This window comes from Scyliorhinus torazame, chromosome 8 (assembly GCF_047496885.1).
Source record: "Scyliorhinus torazame isolate Kashiwa2021f chromosome 8, sScyTor2.1, whole genome shotgun sequence".
Lineage (NCBI taxonomy): Eukaryota > Metazoa > Chordata > Chondrichthyes > Carcharhiniformes > Scyliorhinidae > Scyliorhinus > Scyliorhinus torazame.
Genome location: NC_092714.1, coordinates 250818160 through 250839470, shown reverse-complemented (window position 1 = coordinate 250839470; position 21311 = coordinate 250818160). Strand labels below are relative to the sequence as shown.

At 45.5% G+C, this 21311-nt stretch overlaps 1 protein-coding gene across 6 annotated transcripts in view; it reads left to right on the top strand.

Annotated features, from left to right (window-relative positions):
- Positions 1-20720, top strand: part of LOC140428530 (calcium-responsive transactivator-like) — a 152742-nt gene extending 132022 nt beyond the window's left edge. For all 6 annotated transcript variants that reach the window (XM_072515102.1, XM_072515096.1, XM_072515098.1 and 3 more), the window contains one exon: positions 16457-20720. In XM_072515102.1, coding sequence (XP_072371203.1) covers positions 16457-16494 — 38 coding nt within the window. In that variant the 3' untranslated portion in view covers positions 16495-20720. The remainder of the gene's footprint in view (positions 1-16456) is intronic.
- Positions 20721-21311: the final 591 nt, after the last annotated feature.

Genomic DNA, 21311 nt, shown 5'->3' with positions numbered 1-21311 from the left:
AGTCCGAATTATATCATATTCATCACTACACTAAATTATTCATGTTATATCAATTTCCCTACTCCAGCTGTGGCCTCACCAAAGTTCTATACAACTCCACCATGACCTCCCTGCTTTTGTAATCTATGCCTCGATTGATATCCCATATGCCTTTTCACCACCCTATTAACCTGCCCTTCTGTCTTCAGAGATCTAAGGACAAACACGCCAAGGTCCCTTTGTTCCTCAGAACTTCCTAGTGTCATGCCGTTCAGTCTCCAATACCTTTTCTCTGTTTATATTAATTGACCTAATTTGCTCACTCTGTTTAGCCCCCAGTTTACCGTCTATTCCTGGAATGAAACTTTTTCCTTCTATTTTGCAGACAGACACACAATATTTGTTCAATGCCTCTGCCATTTCCTTATTCCCGTAATAATTTATTTTGGGCGGGATTATCCAGCCGCGCCTGCCCAGCAACTGAAATTCCCGCCCAATGTCAATGGACGTTTACATGGGTGGTGTCCCACCCATGGTGATCTTGCGGCAAGCAGGGAGGAAGAATCCAGCCTCTTGTCTATGATTCTAATGACCAATATTAGCTTTAGCTACTCTCTCGTAATGTACTTATAAAAGCTCTTATACTTTGCTTGTTTATTATTAATAGTTTACTCTCTGATTCTATTTGTCCCATTTATATCATCTTTTTGGTTGCTCTTTGCTGGTTTCTAAAACAGTCCCAATCCTCAGACTTTTTTTTGAAATGATGTAAGCCTCTTATTTTAATCTAATATTCTTCCTAAATTCCTGAATGAGCTATGGATGGGTCTTTCTTCTGAGTTTTTGTTTTCCAATGGAATGTATTTTTGTTGGACATTTTGAATTGTTTCTTTAAATGATTCCCACTCTTCATTTAGCATACCTTTTAATCTATTTACCTACGTTACCGTAACCAGTTTTCCCCTCTTTGACTATAAGATTCTTGTTTGTGACTGGAGTATGCCCTTTCAAATTTAACCTGGAATTCAGTGGTATCATTATAACTATTTCCCAGTGGATCTTTTGACCTTGCTTCATCCCCCATATCTAGAGCTAAGATACCTTCATCCCTAGTTAGTGCCAAATGTATTGGTCTAAGAACCTGTCATGAAAACATTCCAAAAACCCGTATTCTAGACCACTCTTGCCAATTTGATTGTCCCAGTCCATATGAAGATTAAAGGGCGAAATTCTCCGGTATCGGCACGATGTCCGCCGACTGGCGGCCAAAATCGTGCAAATCAGTCGGGCATCGCGCCGCCCCAAAGGTGCGGAATGCTCCGCATCTTTGGGGGCCGAGCCCCAACCATAAGGGGCTAGGCCCGCGCTGGACGAATTTCCACCCAGCTGGCGGAAAAGGCCTTTGGTGCCCCGCCAGCTGGTGCGGAAATGACATCTCTGGGCGGCGCATGCGCGGGAGCATCAGCGGCCGCTGATGGCATTCCCGCGCATGCACAGTGGAGGGAGTCTCGGTGGAGACCATGGCGAAGGCGGAAGGAAAAGAGTGCCCCCACAGCACAGGCCCGCCCGCGGATTGGTGGGCCCCGATCATGGGCCAGATCGCCCCGCGCCCCCCCCCCAGGACCCCGGAGCCCGCCCGCGCCGCCTTGTCCCGCCGGTAAGGTAGGTGGTTTAATCTACACCGGCGGGACAGGCATTTTAGCGGTGGGATTTCGGCCCATCCGGACCGGAGAATCGCGCGGGGGGGGGGGGGGGCCGCCACCCCGCCAACTGGCGCGGCGCGATTCCCGCCCCCGCCGAATATCCGGTTGTGGAGAATTCGGCAACCGGCGGGGGCCAGCCCCCGGCGATTCTCTGACCCGGCGGGGGGGTCGGAGAATCTCGCCCAAAGTCTCCCACAATTATTACATTGCTTTTGTTACAAGTTCCAATACTTTCTTGTTAATAATTTGTTCAGTGGTATGACTACTGTTAGGGGCCTATAAACTACTCAGAGTAGTGTTTTCAAACTATTGCTATTTATAACTATTTGGGGCAGCACGGTAGCATTGTGGATAGCACAATTGCTTCACAGCTCCAGGGTCCCAGGTTCGATTCCGGCTTGGGTCACTGCCTGTGCGGAGTCTGCACATCCTCCCCGTGTGTGCGTGGGTTTCCTCCGCGTGCTCGGGTTTCCTCGCACAGACCAAAGATGTGCAGGTTAGGTGGATTGGCCATGATAAATTGCCCTTTGGTTAGATGGGGTTGCTAGGTTACAGGGATAGGGTGGAGGTGTGAGCATTAGTAGGGTGCTCTTTCCGAGAGCCGGTGCAGACTCGATAGGCCGAATGGCCTCCTTCTGCACTGTACATTCTATGATAATCTATGATAACATGGAACCTACTTCATGAACTTCTTTGGCTGGATCCCATCTTTCAAGAGTCATCCTTTACTATCATGGCCAACCCACCTCCTTTGCCATTTTGCCTGACGTTCCAAAATTTGTATACCCCATTGCCCTGTTTATTCATACTGCTGCCTATCCATTAACCAGCCCTCTACCCATTCTAATATATTACACCTTTTGTGTGGCACCTTATAGAATGCCTTTTGGAAATCTAAATATACTACATCTATTGGTTCACCTTTATCAACCCAACTAGTTACATCCTCAAAAAACTCTAAATTTGTAAAATACATTTCTCTTTTTTTCCTGTTTTTTATTTTTATAAATTTTAGAGTACCCAATTCATTTTTTCCAATTAAGGGGCAATTTAGCGTGGCCAATCCACCTACCCTGCACATCTGTTTGGGTTGTGGGGGCGAAACCCGCGCAAACATGGGGAGAATGTGCAAACTCCACACGCACAGTGACCCAGAGCCGGGATCGAACCTGGGACCTCAGTACCGTGAGGCAGCAGTGCTATCCACTGTGTCACCTTGCTGCCCTACATGTTACTTTTCTAAAACCATGTTGATATTGTCTGATCATGCTATGGTTTTCTAAGTGCATAGTCAAGACTTCCTTGCAAACAGATTCCAACATTTTCTTAACAAACAATGTCAGGCTAACTGGCCTGTAATTCCTTGATTCCAACCTTTCTTGAACAGCTGCGTTATATTTTCCACCTTCCAATCTATAATAATAATCTTTATTATTGTCACAAGTAGGCTTACATTAACACTGCAATGAAGTTACTGTGAAAAGCCCCTAGTCGCCACATTGCGACGCCTGTTCGGGTACACCGGGAGAATTCAGAATGTCCAATTCACCTAACAGCACGTCTTTCAGGACTTGTGAAAGGAAACCGGAGCACCTGGAGGAAAGCATTGCAGACACAGGGAGAACATGCAGACTCCGCACAGGCAATGACCCAAGCCAGGATTCGAACCTGGGTCCCTGGCGCTGTGAAGCAACTGTGCTAACCACTGTGCTTATCTGCTGCCCAATGCTGTGACCATTCTGGAATCTAGGACATTTTGTAAAGTTAGAACTTCAGCATCTATTGGGGGTGATTTTCACCCCGCTTTAGTCGTTAGCAAGAACAGCGACACTGGCATAAAATATGGCGAGAATCGTGTTTCCCGATTTTCGCCGGCGAGATTGCGTTGTCCAATTTTCCAGGCACCTCGTTGATGACATAACAAGAATACTGCCACGGAAGCTTGGGAACCTCATTTAAATAGATCAGCATATCATTCGGGAGCCCTCCCACCGGGAATTCCCCTCACAGAACCTGGTGACCTTGACTCCGAAGGGAAATCGGAGGTGAACACTTATCCCGTCATCATCCTCCAGGGTGCCAATTGCAGAGGGGGGACTGGAGAGGACCCAGGGGACCCAGATAAGTGCAACTTGGGGCTTGTGAGGAGGGTGCAGTGGGGTCTCTTGCAGGCCTTAGTGGCCCTTCATGGCTGCGAGACTTTAGGTTTAAAGAGATCTGCCATTGCTTCCCAAGTCCTCCTTATTGAGTTTGTGGTGATATCACCGCTGAGGCAGCTAGAAAGTGGGTGGGAGCAGATGAATCCACAGGGCAGGGAGCAACTATGAGGTCCTTGGGTGGGGTCCCGTGAGGTGCCAGGCTGAATGGGCAGAGTGGGAGACTCTGACAAGGGGTGGTTACCAGCCTTGTGAGGGCTGAAGACTCTCACATAGAGGGGAGGAAGAGTGCAATCAGAATGTATCCCCCACTCAGGCTGCACTTTGAAGCCTGAAGGCATGAGATGTCTGGAAGGTCAAGGCCACCGGTTATCAAGGTCAGGCTGTCAAGGATGAGTGTCATGGCTGGCTGGCTGTTCACGTTGGGAGACTCGTTTAATGAGAGCTGGAGGTGAGGTGCCTTCTAAGAATGACGTTGACTGCAAATTATGGTCTTGACATGCATCAGGTGTGCTTCGCCTGCCACAAGGGGAAGCCAGTCTCCTAATCAACTCCCTGAACCTTCCTTGATGAGATATAGTGCATTTTAGTTAGCATTGCAATCCATAAGTTTGCCACTGATTAGCTTCCAATTGTTAAACCTTTGGAAGCAAAGCCCCCACGTTTTGAACCCCAAGTCTAAAACTCACATTTCCATGACTGAGGGATAACACAGATGTGGTTGCCAATGCAAGGCGTTATGATGAAGGCACCCATAGTTCACTCCATTCAGGCCCCATTCACCCGCAAGGTTAGAACGCAGGTCCATTGAATACACTCAACTGCGCTAACTCCTCAGCCTTGGCGGGAGGTAGACTGGAGCATACGGACCACTGAGGCTCTCAAGGGTCGAAGCGTTTCATTCAGGTGGAGTTGAGAGGGGCGTCTGTGGGGAAGTAGCTACTATGTGACAGGGGAGAGAATGAGGCTCATTGGAAAGGCGCTCATATAGGGGGATGCACATCGATGGATGGCCCAGATCTGGGAGGGCTGTGGATCAGGACATTGTCAGGACTCCTCATCTCTCACTTTGATTTCTCTTCCTTTCAATTTTTGATTCGAGAGAGTCATGGAGCCAGTCCAGCTGGCAATTCTTTTGATTGCGATCGACCAGCAGCATTGATGTGCCACTGCTCATGGGCAGGACAGCGCCTTGTAGAGGAGGGTGAGGCAGGGCCTGTTGATCTTCCAGGAACAGGGCCACAGATGGCGTAGCCTTGGAGGAGACACTACCGGCCATGGGTATACCATTGTAGAATGTCCTATCTCCAGATGTCAGAGGTCAAGTGCCGGAGAAGATTGCATATGCCCGGTGATGCAAGAGTTGGCACCACATGGACTAGGAGGTCACCCATTGTTTATGGCCCTGACAGTCTCTGCCACTGTGAACTACGATGTCAGTGGCTCATTTAAGTGCCGCATGGGTGTCCTGTGTGGCATATCCCAGTCAGCAGGGTACAAGTGCATAAGCGATGTCACAGATGTGCTATTTGTCAGGGCCCACATATACATCAACTTGAACCAGGACCAGGCAGCCAGGACTCCAGGGCCATGGGCTTCACCCACATAGCAGGCATGCCCCACGTGCAGGGTGTCATCGACTGCACCCACGTGGCTCTGCACTGCCAATGGCATATGAGGCGCCATCTCTGAACCGCAAGGGACACCACTCCCTCAAAGTCCAGTTCTTCTGTGACCATGCAATTCCTTCATGCAGATGTGTGTCTGTTCCCGGGATCCGTCCACAACAGTTACATCTTGGGGCACTCGGGATCCCAGCCATTTATGAGGGAGAGCAGCGGTTGGAGGGATGGCTCCTTGGAGACAAAGGCTACCCACTCAGGAGGTAGCTGATGACACCAGTGCAGAGGCCACAAACAGCTGCTGAGACTCGTTGAAGCGAGGCTCATGCATCAACGTGTATGACCGCTGATCAGGCGATTGATCTGATCAGGATGTGATTCTGGTGCCTGGACCGGATGGGGGGAGCCCTGCAGTACAGCCCCCAGAGGGTGTCTCCATCATAGTGGTCGACACAACCTGACACTGCAGCAGGGCAAGCAGCTGGACCAGGAGGCGATGGAGCAGTGCCAGACCTCCTTGGATGAGGAGGATTTCGAGGAGGGTGGCGAGAGACAACCTGTGGAGGAGGCAGAGGAAGGTGATGGCCAGTGCCTGCATGGGGTGCAGAGCTAGTGGCACCCTCCTAGCCTCTTGGTGTGGTATCAACCAGGACAAGGGTGTGATGACCTCTTCTACCATGGGGCCTGCCATACCCTCACCACTGTGGTGCCTGCGGGAGGTCCTTGTGATGATGGCTACATTTATGGGCAGAACGTTAAGCAGTTGGCCGGACACTGCGGGAGAATGTACGGCACGGTAGAACAGTGGTTAGCACAGTTGCTTCACAGTTCCAGGGACCCAGGTTTGATTCCCAGGTTTGATTCCCGGCTTGCATCACTGTGCAGAGTCTGCATTTTCTCCTCGTGTCTGCCTGGGTTTCCTCCGGGTGCTCCGGTTTCCTCCCACAGTCCAAAGATGTGCAGGTTAGGTGGATTGGCCATGCTAAATTTCTCTTAGGAGGGCAGCACGGTAGCACATTGTAGCATTGTTGCTTCACAGTGCCAGGATCCCAGGTTCGATTCCCGGCTTGGGTCACTGTCTGTGCGGAGTCTGCACGTTCTCCTGTGTAGGTTTCCTCCGGATGCTCCGGTTTCCTCCCACAAGTCCAAAAGACATGCTGTTGTGTGAATTGGACATTCTGAATTCTCCCTCTGTGTACCTGGAATGTGGCGACTAGGGCCTTTTCACAGTAACTTCATTGCAGTGTTAATGTAAGTCTACTTGTGACAATAAAGATTATTATTATAAAAATGTTGGGTGGGGTTACTGGATGATGGGGATAGGGTGAAGGTGTGGGCTTCGGTAGAGTGCTCTTTCCAAGGGCTGGTGCAGACTCGATGGGCCGAATGGCCTCCTTCTGCACTGTAAATTCTGTGATTCTAATGCTGATGACTTGCAGAGAGGACTGAGTGAAGCTTCCCTTATCCTCTGCGAAATGTCTGACTTCTGCCTGACAGAGAGCTGAACGCGATCTGCCACTGAACGGAGTGTTTTGGGGGCCCAGAGAGGATAACACATCTCAGCTGCTACTATGACTCATACGTTTCCAGCCCTTGGCACCCTCATAACTGGAGAATGCTAGCAGATATGGCAGGACTGAGCATTGCTGTGGGGGGAGGGGAATATTGCAAGATTTGGGGGTGGGTGTGTGGCTGAGGGTCCTGGACCAGGAGGATGTGGCTTTACTGCGTTGTCAGTGTGGAAGGTGGGAGACCTAGCGCTGCCATTCTCACATTGCACAGTGAGAAAGCGCTGTGTTTGCGTGGGGGTCGCGGAGCATGGCACCATGACATGAAATCATGGAGGATCCGAATGGGAGAACAAAGTGACTTTTAATACAAGTGTGCTATTACAATGGTGACTTTTCTCTATAAGTGGCTAGGTTCACCCTTGCCCACTAGGTGCCTATCGTTTCCTACACTTCCGCGACCTCCCGCTACGTCTAGTTTTATCCCCAAGACCCTCAGCCATGGAGTTCATGAACTGAACCATCATGCAGACATCCTCTGCCATGGAATGGATGTTTTGCTCCAAGGTCTCTACTGCAGATGCCACCCTCCCTGTGTTGGCCTAATTGCATAGGACTAATGGTGCCATCTCCTTAGACAGAAGGCGATGGGACTCCTTCAGTAGGTCTTTTAGTCCGAGGGGGGATGCAGTCAATTCTTTCTGATGCTCGTGACTCTGCCTTTGGAGTTCCAGCTGCTCTGGGATGACCGTACCCAGGGGCACGTCATCTATCTGGGGCTCAGCAGAATCCTGGGCTCCAGCATCACTCCGAGTGCTGGATGCCTGGGTTGTTCCTTCCTCCGACTGCTGTGGTCTTCAGCTGCGAGGGGCTCACCAGTGAGTGGCCCAGAAGCCTGACTGCTATTTCTTCCCATCTAAGTGTGAGTATCTGTGCTGGTGGGAGGTGCAAGTGACAGCTGTGACACCTTCTTGATGCTTGGTTCCAAGATGTCTCCCTAGGAGCTGCTAGGGTCTGTGGTCTCCAGAGGACATGAGGATAGTCTGGGCTGTTCGACTGCTTGACCTTCAAGCGAAGCGAGATGGTATCAGTGCATCACTGTGGCAGGCGGATGGGAGAAAGTTAATCCCGTGAGGCTTGCACCATGGCTGCATGTGGTGAGGTTCTCATTTTCGTCTCTTATCCCCACTTCACCCTCTGCACAGGTGAGGTCCTGCTCCTCGCCGGCCAGCTCAAGTTCCCCCTCCTCAAAGGGTGTTAGGGTTCCAGCTCAGGCATGACTCCGGCAGGCTGTGACTGCTCTTGCCAGTTGCGCTTGAGTTTGTCTTGCAATGAGACAGACGGAGACAGTGTAGACGGGAGTCCTGCCTGGTCAGATGGTAATGAAGTGTGGCACGCATGGGAGGTGAGTGGGCTTGTGGGGAACAGGTTATCTACTGGGGGACCATGGGCTGTTGGTGGGGGGTGGGGGGGGGGGGTGGGGGGGGGGGGGGTCCTGACAAGTGTTGGGACCCTGTGAGCTTGCTGGGAGAGAGATCATCTCAGAGATGTGATGGGTGTGTTAAGGGGTGCAATGGGAGACATGAGGAGGCAGACTGGCCTGGCTGTACCAAGAAGGTCATTCATCTTTCAGCGCTGTAGCCCCATCCTCTTATAGAGTGAGCTGGCACTCACTATCATGGCCACAGCCTTCCAGGCTGAGTTGGTGACCTTGCTTGCTGAATGTCTGGCCGATCATGGGTAGAAGATGTCACGCCTCTGCTCGACACCATCCAGAGGTTTGCTGATGACTCCCTCCGTGAAATGTGGTGTTGTCTTCCTTGTAGCCATCCCCCCCGATTGGACTCGGAACAAGCACTGGGACGGCATTTAAAAGCAGCTCCCCTCTGATTGCAGAGATCATATTTTCCTGGGGCAAGTGATTCAGAGGCAAGCCGCCAAGAATGCAGCGTGAAACACGTGGGAAAACAGATTATTAAAGTGGCTTAATATATATAGCAAGTTTTCCCACCGTCGGCACCAGCGGTATTCTCCTTAGCTTTTTCGCCGGGATCAACACTCTTTACAGACCCTTGGGTACAGGCTATCAGGTCCTGGGGATTTGTCGAATTTTAGTCCCTTTATTTCCTCTAATACTTGGTGATACTAATTGCACTACGTTCCTCACTCTTATTGGCCCCTTTTTACTCTTCAATTCTGGTATGTAACTTGTTTCTTCCTGTGTGAAGACTGACCAAAGGGCTGGATTTTCTGTGTCAGGATTCTCCGTCGCGTCAGCAGCCGGGGATTTTCCGACGGCATGGGGCTGCCCACAATGGGAAAGCCCATTGGCCGGCTGGCGAGATGGCAAATCCTGGGGCGCACCGCACCAGAAATCTGGTGTGGCGGGGTGGAGAATGCCGCCCAAAATATTTGTTCAAAGTCTGCCATTTCCTCATTCTCAATGACAATTTCTCTTTTCTCTGTTTCTAAGGGACCAACGTTTATTTTAACCACGCCTTCTTTTTATATACTTGTAAATGTTCTTACAATCTGTTTTTATATTTCTGGTTAGTTTCTTTCATAATCTAAATTTTTTTGGTTTGCTTTTTACCACACGTTTTGGTCATCCTTTGCTGGTTTCTAAAACACTCCCAATCCTCAGGTTTATTCTTCTTTGCTAAACATACACTCTCTCTCTCCACCACCGACAAACAGTGACAGCCTTGTGTACCACCTCAAACCCATCTAGAAGGACAAGATCAGCAAATACCTGGGAACACCAGCACTTGGGAGATTCCCTTGCAAGTCACTCACCATCCTGACTTGGAAATATATCGCCGTTCCTTCACTGTCGCTGGGTCAATATTCTGGAATTCGCTCCCTAACAGCACAATGTGTGTACCTACACCACATGGACTGCAGCGGTTCAAGAAGGCAGCTCCTCACCACCTTCGCAAGGATAACTAGGGATGGGCAATAAATGCTGGCTCAACTAGTATCGCCTACGTCCCGTAAATAAATTTTTAAAAATGCTTTCACAAGAATGCCTACCCTTATCTAATGAGGGATATTATTACAGATTTCGACCTCCCTTGGATATTCTCCTGGGATAGTATTTGTGGTCTTTCCTGTAAGCTGACCTGCAGCCTTAATACAACTTTTCATCTGTCTCTCATGGCAAATAAGAAAATAAAACTTTTAAAAATGCTACACTGACCCTTTGTAGTGTCTTAGAAAGATGTACTTGTCCTGGACAGTCTCTGAAACCAGCTATCTCACCCTGAACTTGTCACTCCACTGATTCACATGGCAGCCTTGGAACTGACTCTGACCATGTGTTTCATTTTAATTTTATTTCTGGGATCCAAAGGAAATGCATGTGTTGGGGGCAGGGGGATATTTGATGTTCTAGTCCTGGGAGCAGAGATGCCAGTTAAACTGTACCAAAAAACATGCTAGATTTCCTTCTGGGCCTCTGCCAAGGCAGAGCTTGAACTTTCTGAGACGGGCGATGTTGTGACCGGTCCATATTTGCTTTCACCATGCAAACATTAAGTCACAGTATTTGCCACTTAAACTGTCCTCCTATTTTGGTAACCTTATCTGGACAGATCGAAGCTCCGTCCTGTATAAGGCCAACAGGAAATAGCTGGGATATTTTTTGATGTTGGCCTATCTTCTTAACTTTGATGGCTGGATATCATGGTAACATGCCGGCGGGTGGTGGGTTGAAGGCTTGGCGGGGGGGAACAGGGACGGGGGGGGGACGGGGATGGGCTGGGGGGGGGGAGGTGGGGGGACGGGACATTGAAATTCCAACGGATAGCCTACCTAAGAGCCCATCCACCAACCTGTCTTCAATCTCACGGAAGTCGGATGATGTGTCAGGTGGCTCATCTGCTTTTGGGTCAATTAATGGCCACTTCAGGAGCTATGTATTTCCTAAGTAAAAAAGGTTTGTTTCAGGTATTGAATTGGGTGTCACGGTTCAGTGATTTAGTTTTTTTTCCAGACATGCTACTTCCTTGTTGATAACCATTTATGTGAGCAAATTTCCTGCCAAGATAATAATTTGTCTTTCTACGAATCTCTTGCTAAAAGTTCATATTAATGTTGTTCCTGTTTATATATGGGTAGAAGAATGCTCCTTGATGCACAGTATCCCCTGTATTTGATCCTGACTCTCTAATTACACACTACCTGAACTACTTGAGCTCAGCCAATTGTGTTATCCTGAGTGTATTACATTGGGATGTGAAGGGTTAGTGAACAATGTGCTTCACGAAGGTCTTCTGCTGCTTTGTTTGACCTAATAATAGGACATTCTTTCGAAAGCATACGCTTTTTAAAATCAAATTGTCCATCTAAGTTACCTGGACTTTACTTAGTGAAATTGTAGCGCCAAGGATTTTTCTGGCGTCTTCAATCTTTCTCATTGAAATGCACAGTGTTCAACATAAAATTAAGAAACAAAGGATCTTCGCATTCTATGAAATTATTAGGAGGTAATCATCATGTTGGTGGAATTACCCTAACCCTTATTCTTTGATAAAGCCATGCTTCATTTGTGCCTTCCCAAATGGTTTTGCTGAAATGCTACTTCCTTGTCAATCAATTTTGGGAGATGGGGATATCTAGTCAAATGAACTGTTTTTCTCTGGAATGTTATAAAAGGATATCAAGCTTTTAAAGGTACTCATTTTGTTTGTATTTTGGCCCTCAGGAACCCTTTGGGGAATGCTGACTAAAAGTGCTGCTGGTTCTTCTGGGAATTGTTTTAGAGTTTCCATGTTTCAGTCTAATGTTTCTCCTGTTTTTTTGGCTTCAAACAATGAATGGAAGAAGAGAATCAGTTATAAAAACATTTGCATTTCCTGACTTGGGATAAATGGAATCACTGGAAATTAACAGGATTCAAAATAAACTTAATGGGGAAATTAGATTCATTTTGGGACCACAACTTGAGAAAAATGCAACACATCTGTGTCTTGTTGAAACACTTTATAAAAAAAAAAGAAATTTGATGTCTGTCGATTTAAAAGTATGGCATAGGAATTCATTATCAAAAGTTACATCATAGTTATGTAGAGGATAGTGAGGTTTGAAAGTTAACAGCTGAGTGGCCCGATCTAAACAAGTAGCCTCTTTGGCATAAAACAACAGGTCCAAAATGATTAGCTTTTATGATTTTTTTGGTGGTTTTCTATATTGACTGGACTTTATCAAACCTTAATATTTATTGAGCAGCTGTAATTGTCATGTGGAAATTCGGTGAGCAAAAGTTACGTTTTCGTTTTACATGTATATGCAGTAAACGTTCTGAAATGTGGGGCGAAATTCTCCGACATCGGCGCGATGTCCGCCGACCGGCGCCAAAAACGGCGCAAATCAGTCAGGCATCGCGCCGCCTCAAAGGTGCGGAATCCTCCGCATCTTGGGGGGCCCAGCCCTAACCTTCAGGGGCTAGGCCCGCGCCGGACTGATTTCCGCCCCGCCAGCTGGCGGAAAAGGCCTTTGGTGCCCCGCCAGCTGGCACGGAAATGACATTGCTGGGCGGCGCATGCGCGGGAGCGTTAGCGGCCGCTCATGGCATTCCCGCGCATGCGCTGTGGATGGAGTCTCTTCCGCCTCCGCCATAGAGGAGACCATGGCGAAGGCGGAAGGAAAAGAGTGCCCCCATGGCACAGGCCCGCCCGCGGATCGGTGGGCCCCGATCGCGGGCCAGGCCACCGTGGGGGCACCCCCCCGGGGCCAGATCGCCCTGCGCCCCCCCCCCCCCCCAGGACCCCGGAGCCCGCCCACGCCACCTTGTCCCGCCGGTAAGAGAGGTGGTTTAATCCACGCCGGCGGGACAGGTATCCTAGCAGCGGGACTTCGGCCCATCCGGGCCGGAGAATCGCCGGTGCTGGAGAATTCGGCAAACGGCGGGGGCGGGATTCACGCCAGTCCCGGCGATTCTCCGACCCGACGGGGGGTCGGAGAATCTCGCCCATGTTTACTGATCTAGACATGTGGCTTTAAATCCAGAATTCGAATATAGTTTTTTTAAAATCTGGACATGGAAGTCCGACTAACATCAGTAAAATTGAGTATGAAGCCATTGGGCTGTGGTAAAACCACAACTGACACAATTAAAATACTTCAATCTTTATGATTACCTGCCATGGCCTACTCCAGTCCCACGTTAAAAAATTAATTATTTAATTATCTCTTAATTATCTGTGAAGTTGCCCAGCAAGATACTCCGTTGCATAAAAAGACTGTAAAAGTGCTTTCAATTATTCAAAAAGAAACCCCACCATCTACGTCTCAGTGAGCGGCGGGTAATAAATACTACCCTCTCCAGAACATCCAGAGAAAGAATTCATTAAGAAAAAAGTCAGATTAAAAACCTCTTCACCACCATTCAAAGGGTTTTACAGCCAATTAAATACATTTTGAACTGTATTCACTGTTTAATGTTTCATCCAGAAGACAGCAGCTCTGACAGCGCAGCACTCCCTCAGTTCTGCACCAGAATGTCTGCTTGATTTTTGCACTTAAGCCGTGAAGTAAACCTTGTGAGTCAAAGTTGGAAGTGCTAACAACTGAGCTATGGCTGACACATCTCACGTAAATGGCTATTCTCTGTGACCTTGGAGAGTACTGCTAGCTGTCTGAGGGTAGGGAATCACGGCCACACCTGCTCCCATTCTGATTCTGATTCTTGCACTATTCCCCAGCGGGGCCCACTGAATAATGATCAGAAGTACTGATATGATTTTTAAAAAATTCTTCTGCCCTAGTATAGCTACGTAGAGGTCAATTGTTGAGATTGGACAATTCATAAATACCATTTTATCCTATTCAATGAGGAAGTTCCTCATTGCTTACCCAGGAGGACATCACTCTCTAATTGGGCAGAATCTTCTCTGTCCAGCTTTGACAGTGGGATTGGGAGGCATGCACAATGGTAGGTCTTTAGAACAGGAGGTTTTGTTTCAGTGGACTGCGAGTGATCTTGCCAGAGGCAGGGCAGAAGTGGCAAGACTCTCTGCCTGGCAGTGACAATTAAACACTTTGCAATCTTAAATCCCCAACTGTGGGCACCACTGGGATCTGCTCTCGGTAATGGGCAAATTATTTTAATCAATTCTAAGGGACAGGATGAACCGTCACTAGGAATGGCATGGATTAATCAAAGTCAGTCAGCATGGATTTGTTAAGGGAAGGTTGTGTCTGACTAATTTGGTTCATTTGTTTTGAGGAAGTAACAAGGAGAATGAATGAGGGTAGTGCAGTTGATGTTGTCTACATGGGTTTTAACAAGGGCTTTGACAAGATCCCACATTACAGATAGATTACAAAAAAAGCCCATGGGATCAGGGAAATGTAGCAAACTAGATACAAAATTGGCTCAGTGGCTGGAAACAAAGGTTAATTGTTGATGGGTGTTTTTGTGACTGGAAGGATGTTTACAATTGGGTTCCGCAGGGCTCAGTACTCGGTCCCCTGCTTTTTGTGGTATCCATTAATGATTTGGATGTAAATGTAGAGGGAATGAACAAGAAGTTTGCAGATGACACAAAAATTGGCCACATGGTAGATAGTGAGGAGGATGGCTGTAGCCTGCTGGAAGATACCCATGGACTGGTTAGATAGGCAGAAAAGTGGCAAATGGAATTCAACCCAGAGAAGTGTGGGGTAATGTATCTGGGAAAGTCAAACAAAGCAAAGGATTACACAATAAATGGGAGGATATTGAGAGGAGCAGAGGAAATGAGAGACTTGGAGTGAATGTCCACAGATCCCTGAATGTAGCAGAACAGGTTGATAAGGTGGTTAAGAAGGCATTTGGAATTGTTTAATTGTTAGCCGACGTATAGAATAGAGCAAGGTGGTTATATACAAAACACTAGGTTAGATCGTAACTTGATGACTTTGTGCAGTTCTGGTCACCTCTTTACAGAAAGGATGCAATTGCATTAAAGGGGGTGCAGAGGAGATTTACGAGGATGTTGCCAGGACTGCAGCTATGAGGAAAGATTGGTTAGGCTGGGTTTGTTCTCCTGTGAATAGAGGAGGCTGAGGGGAGATTTGATTGAGATGTACAAAATTGTGAGGGGCCTGGATAGAGTGGATGGGAAGGGCCTATTTACTTCAGCAGAGAGGTCAGTGCCGAGGGGGCATAGATTTAATGTGATTGTTAGAAAGATTAGAGGTGGATAGAAGAAACCTTTCTTCACCCAGACTGTTGTGTGGGTCTGAAACTCGCTGCCTGAAAGAGTAGTAGAGGCAGAAACCGTCAACATTTAAAAGGTGTCTGAATATGCCCCTCAAGCGCTGTAACCTGCAGAGCTATGGACCAAATGCTGGAAAGTGGAATTAGGTTGGGTGGCTCATTCTTCAGCTGACATGTTGGGCCAGGTCTATTTCTGTGATTCTATCTTCCTGCTGAAGCCATAGCCTGATAGGTGTCTGGAAGAGGCTTATCAGTGCTGGTTGCAGTAGGGAGGACTGAAAGCTTTCCCCTCCATAGAGGTGGGCTGGCAGCTATGGCCGCAGTTAATTTTACATCTTCGGGGGCTGGGGAAAGGAGGAGAGTTTCTCAAGATGGTCCCCTCATACAGTGACAACACCCACATTTATCAGTGGGAGGGGGGCGCAGTCTCTCCAATGTTGCAGGACCTCTGGGGCCTTTGTGCCTCAGAAACACACCTGCTTTCCTTAATTCGACAGCAGTCAGTTAGGAGGCGGCCTCCTGGAAGGACCCCTTAGGATTACCCACAACTGATTTGCGTATAATGCAGATTTTTAAAAATCAAAATATTTTATTTGTTTTTATTTGAGGGGCCTGGTTAGTTTCATAAAATAGGATGCTTCAGGGGCGACATGTGATGCAGTGGTTAGCACTGGGACTGCGGCGCTGAGGACCCGGGTTCGAATCCTGGCCCTAGGTCACTGTCCGTGTGGAGTTTGCACATTCTCCCCATGTCAGCATGGGTTTCACCCCCACAACACAACGATGTGCAGGTTAGGTGGATTGTCCACGCTAAATTGCCCCCTGGGGAAAAAAATATAATTGGGTACTCTAAATTTTTTTAAAAATAGGATGCTTCTTGGGCAGGGAAGCAAAGATGGACTGCAGTGGCCTGTACTAATTCTGCACACTTTGACATTTTCTTATGCACATCAGTACGTTAGGTAGAGTTTGAGATTTTATACCATTGGATAACAGATGGAATAGGTGTTCTCTGTTCACACTGAAAATTTACAGCAGCATGCACGAGGCATTGTAGAATGTTCCAGAACTGTGTGCATTTAACTTTTGCCAGTGACTTGCTGGTTTTATATTAATTGGAGTGAACAGTCAAGCTGTGAAATACGCAGCAAAAAAACACACAACTTTAAACTATTAATAAGGTGGTTAGAAAAGTTTTAACTTCAATCTGTATTTTTTTTACATCATTTTCCTTTTCATCAGTTTTATTAATTTATTGATGCTGGATTTTTTTCCCCCCTTACAGGCACAGTACGGAAACTACCAGCAATAGGAAACAGCTGATTGCCATCTCTGAAACAGTCATGTATACACAACATCCTTCATTGATTTTTACAGACTAAAATGAAGCATGGACTGTCATATTTCATTTTTGAGAAGTAGCTCAAAGCAGCTTCTGGATGTTGTAGAAATTTTTATTCTTTTCATGGTGAATAGTAACATTGCACTACCGATGACAAGCCAATGCGTAATTGTTTTAGACTTGGTGCTGTGAATATCGTACGTTTTAAATGGTTGCACCGTGGTACAATTACATCTGTTTGTTAATAGATTTCAACCCAATACTAGTGCACTGCCAATGGTTCCACCGTGGATACTTACGATAGATAGTTTTATAAGTTTGCGGGTGCTCTCTGAAGCAGTGAATTGTCCTGTGGATTTAAGCACCTGTGTGTTTATACAAAACTTTGCACTAAGATTTTCTTCTTCCACATTAAATGCAGCATCCGAGTATTGGATAACGATCGCTAAAAGTCCATTTGCGTTTCCAGCAAAGTCTAATTGAAACACATGTTAAGTTGTACATTGAGGAAGCACATTGTCACCTTGACACTAAAGCATAGGTAAATTACATCCAAGACAGGATTTAATTGTCAGAGGTAGTTGCTGTTGGTGCATTAGATTTCTATAAGGAAGGCAGTTTATTCTATATTTAATTCCTATCGCTTGTCTGCAAATTGACATTCGTAATTCATCACAATTTTTTTTTGACAAATGAAACACTTGGTAAGTGCTGCTATCACTTGAATCAGGTGAAACTGGTATAAAAGTCAATACATGGAGAATTATGTGGCATGATAATAATGGGGGCATCAGGAGGAAAGCATATAAGTGTTAATTATTGATACATTTTAACAGTTTATATGACAGTGTTCACAATGAGAGTAATGTGTTCATGAAATAATACTTACAAGCATTTATTGTTCTAAGGTTGTGTCTTCATAACGTTGCCTCAAACATGATTTTTAAAAACATCACAGTTGTATCTAATAATTTTGTATTTATGAGTGCAATTCTTATGTAACTGAGTATTGAAAATAGTGTATGGCAATATGAGCAGATAATGTTTATGAGCCCACAGTAACTTCTACTTTTAAGCTCTAAAAATAGTTTTCATGCTTATTGTCATTTTGCCGGAACTGTACAACAGCTGAGGAATCCATTTAAATATACAGGTATCTTATGTTTTTGTAGCTTATCTTTGGTAGCACCTTCAAGGACTTGGCACTGGTCTAAGGAGTACATTAGTTGTAGATTAGAGACTAAGCCTTGATATAGATGACTTCATTAGAGCACTGACTTTCTACATGAGAAGAGCACTGGGTTGAGTTCCAAGTTGAATGCTGTATGTACGAGTTCCATAGTTTGTCATCAGGGCTCAATGTGAAGTGGATTACAATTATTAATCAGTTAACACTAATTGGAGGGAAGGGCCTGACTACCTGTGCTAATAACAGTAAGTGCTGGCAGCAATTTTAAAGAAATCTGTAAAAAGGACCATACAATCTTTCAAATTGGAGGATCCAGGAAACCCCGTAAGTCATGGGAGGAGATTGGGAACATTTCGAATAAGCTTTTAGAAGTATTTCAATAAATGTATTACATTTACAATCACATTTGAGTATCGATTTAACCAGAATAGTATGTATTTGTTCTTTTAAAAAAAAAATACTCAAGGGAGTGATTCTAAAACACACAGTCCAAAGTCAACCATTTTGTGTAAATATTAAAAACATTAATTCCAGAGTGCACCAGCTTGTGTAACTGGAGAATCTTTGTCCAATGTGGGAATGTATGGACACGTGATTTAATAAGCACTGATGGCTATAATGTTTGCTGTAAAATTTGTATTTCAATGTACAATCACATGGACATTTTGCATTTCATTTGCTGATAGAGCCAATGTTGTTTTTTTTGTCTTGCTGTTAAACAGCCAAATAGCTAAAATACAGATTGTACTGTGACAATCATCTGCTTGTTTTCAAGAAACAAAAAACTTGAGATTTTAGTAATACTGAAATTTTTCGATGAAACTTGTTGTAATGTTATATGTTAAGTATTTATCTTCTCACCATTATCTAAAAACGTTAAATGTTGAGTAGATGTTTGTGCCCCTCTGTAGAAGGAGGCAATTGCTGTTTGAATTTAGTGACCAAAAGACATTGAAGTTGTTGTAAGTACAAGTGAGTTGAATTGTCTTGCCTGTACTAGAAATTTTATGTTGCTACTTAAAAGTTGTTAGTTTAATTTTAAAAGGAACCTAATAAGTCACTGAGTTAACTATATTTTTAATGTGCTGTTAGCATGCAAATATCCATTGAATAGGATTGTTTGACTACTAGATCAGCCTTCTTTGCAAAACAAGACAAGTGGCAATTTTGCCTCAAACTTGTGAAGTGATAATCTGCGAGATTTCTATTAGGCGGTGAGGCTTGATAAACCATGCAGATAGCATGGAATTTGTGTGGATTATCGTTACTTTTAACGGCAATTTTATTGATGCCCTAAATGCTTGTTTTGATTCAAACATAACTGCTTAGGGTGTAGTGGACTAGATACTCAATGCTGCAGTGGTAACAATTCAGAATATTGTTCTGGAGCCCCAAAATACACTGATTCTGGAAAATTGGGGATTGATATGGTCTTGAATTCCTTGTTCTGAGAAGTCCGTTGTGTATTGTAGAGTGACATTTATGGTTCTGGAGTACCAATCATTAAGTTTGAGTTCAAATTACTAAATGACAAGTTCTGAAATTGAATTAAACCGATCAAGAAAATTGTTGGCTGGCACAAGGATAAGATATCTACGCGAGCTGCTTTTTTTTTCATTTTAAATTATCATTCACGTCATTAATTTTTAAAATCTGACTGCTTCACTCATGTCCTCCGTCAAAGGGGAGCTGCTACCCCCTTACCTGTTTCAGTTCCGTATGATTAACCCACATCACGGTAGCATAATGGTTAGCACAGTTGCTTCACAGCTCCAGGGTCCCAGGTTCTATTCCCGGCTTGGGTCCACTGTGTGTGTGGAGTCTGCACGTTCTCTCCGTATGTGCGTGGGTTTCCACCGGGTGCTCCGGTTTCCTCCCACAGTCCAAAGATGTGCAGGTTAGGTGGATTGGCCATTCTAAATTGCCCTTAGTGTCCAAAAAGGTTAGGTTGGGTTATGGGGATAAAAGGGATAGGGTGGAGGTGTGGGGCTCAAGTTGGGTGCTCTTTCCAAGGGCCGGTGCAGATTTGATGGGCTGAATGGCCTCCTTCTGCACTGTACATTCTATGATAACCTCAGGGCAACTGGGGATAGGCAATAAATGTTGCTTTGCCAATGTTACACACATCCAGAGACTAAATAAAAATGCAAATAGGAAGATCAAACATTCTACGCAGTGGATATTTGTTCAATCTCCCAAATGTGAAAAGAAAATCAACATTTTATGATGTGGGGAAACATTTTCTTTAAAAAGAAAGATGTGCTGAGCAATCAAATGGGTTATCCTTGCTTTGCTGAATAGAATGTTGCACTCTGCCTTTGGTGGTTGTACATCTATCATTGCCCAACAGATCTCTAATATCACTCAATCCTGAGTGAAAGCATTTGAAAACAAAACTTCAGTTTGTTGTCTATCTTGAAATGTAATTGTATGTAATCTTGTGCCACAGTGAGTTGATTCTAATCGATTCCAAGTAGAGTCTATGGCTGCTGTGTTCTTCTCTCCAATAAAAGTTAAGCTTTGTAATACATTGTTCACAATTTAGATTCTTAAGCCCCAGAATCATTTTTATAGTTCCTCTTTGAACTCTCTATTTTAGTGATATGGGGCTCTGTACTGTACACCATATTCCATATATGGCCTCTCCTATGACCTATACCAAGTCAGAATTCCTTGATTTGGGTCGTAACCAAGAACTTGAATAGCCTTTCTTATCAAAGTGAACAAAAAAAAGAGGCTTTGGCTAAATAATGACTGCTGTGTAAAGTTACTCTTACAATTGTTGCTTGGCATAGATGAGGCCTGTATATTAATATAGCATGTGTGCAAGCTGCCTTCCATAAAGAGATTATTACCATGATAAAGACAACTCTGATACCTTAACAGTATAAAATTGCTGTAAAATGTCCATGTATGAAATACTGTCATTTATATTCATCCTTCACACCTTGATCATGCCAAAAACATTTGTTTGTAGTATTGTAGATTTGAGTTTGCAATAAAATTATTTAGAAAATATTCAGTTGGGTGCGGGTTATCACTGACCGAGTTTGAACTGCACAGTCAAGTTTGTGAACGAGCTTTTGGGAGTTCATTGACTATAGTCTAGGTGCCAAATGTCTCAAAACATTACTGCCAGCCTGAGTGATTGGTAAAATAAATGTGCGCTAACAACACATGCTGGCAAACATGCATTTTAATTGTGGCAAGTTAAGGGTTTAAGAGAGAAACTGTGGGGTGAAAACCTCAGGACTTTGCGGTCATTTAAAAAAAATGCTTTTTTGGGAGGTGAGCATTGCTGGTCAGACCAACATTTATTGCTCATTTCGAATTGACCTCGTAAAGGCGAGCTGCCTTCATGAACTGTTTGCCGCCCATCTGCTGTACGTACACCTATGTCGTTCCACCGTTTGCTACTCACAAATGGCATCTCACCCTTGCCCTCTTTCTTATTTTTTTTAGAACTTGGAGGATTTGTTCATTAATTATCTAATACAGTATTTTTCAAACTTTTTTTCCCGGGACCCACTTTTGCCAGCTGGCTGACCTTTGGGACCCACGCTGGCTGAACTTCAAAACCCATGTCGGCTGACCTTTGAGACCCACATT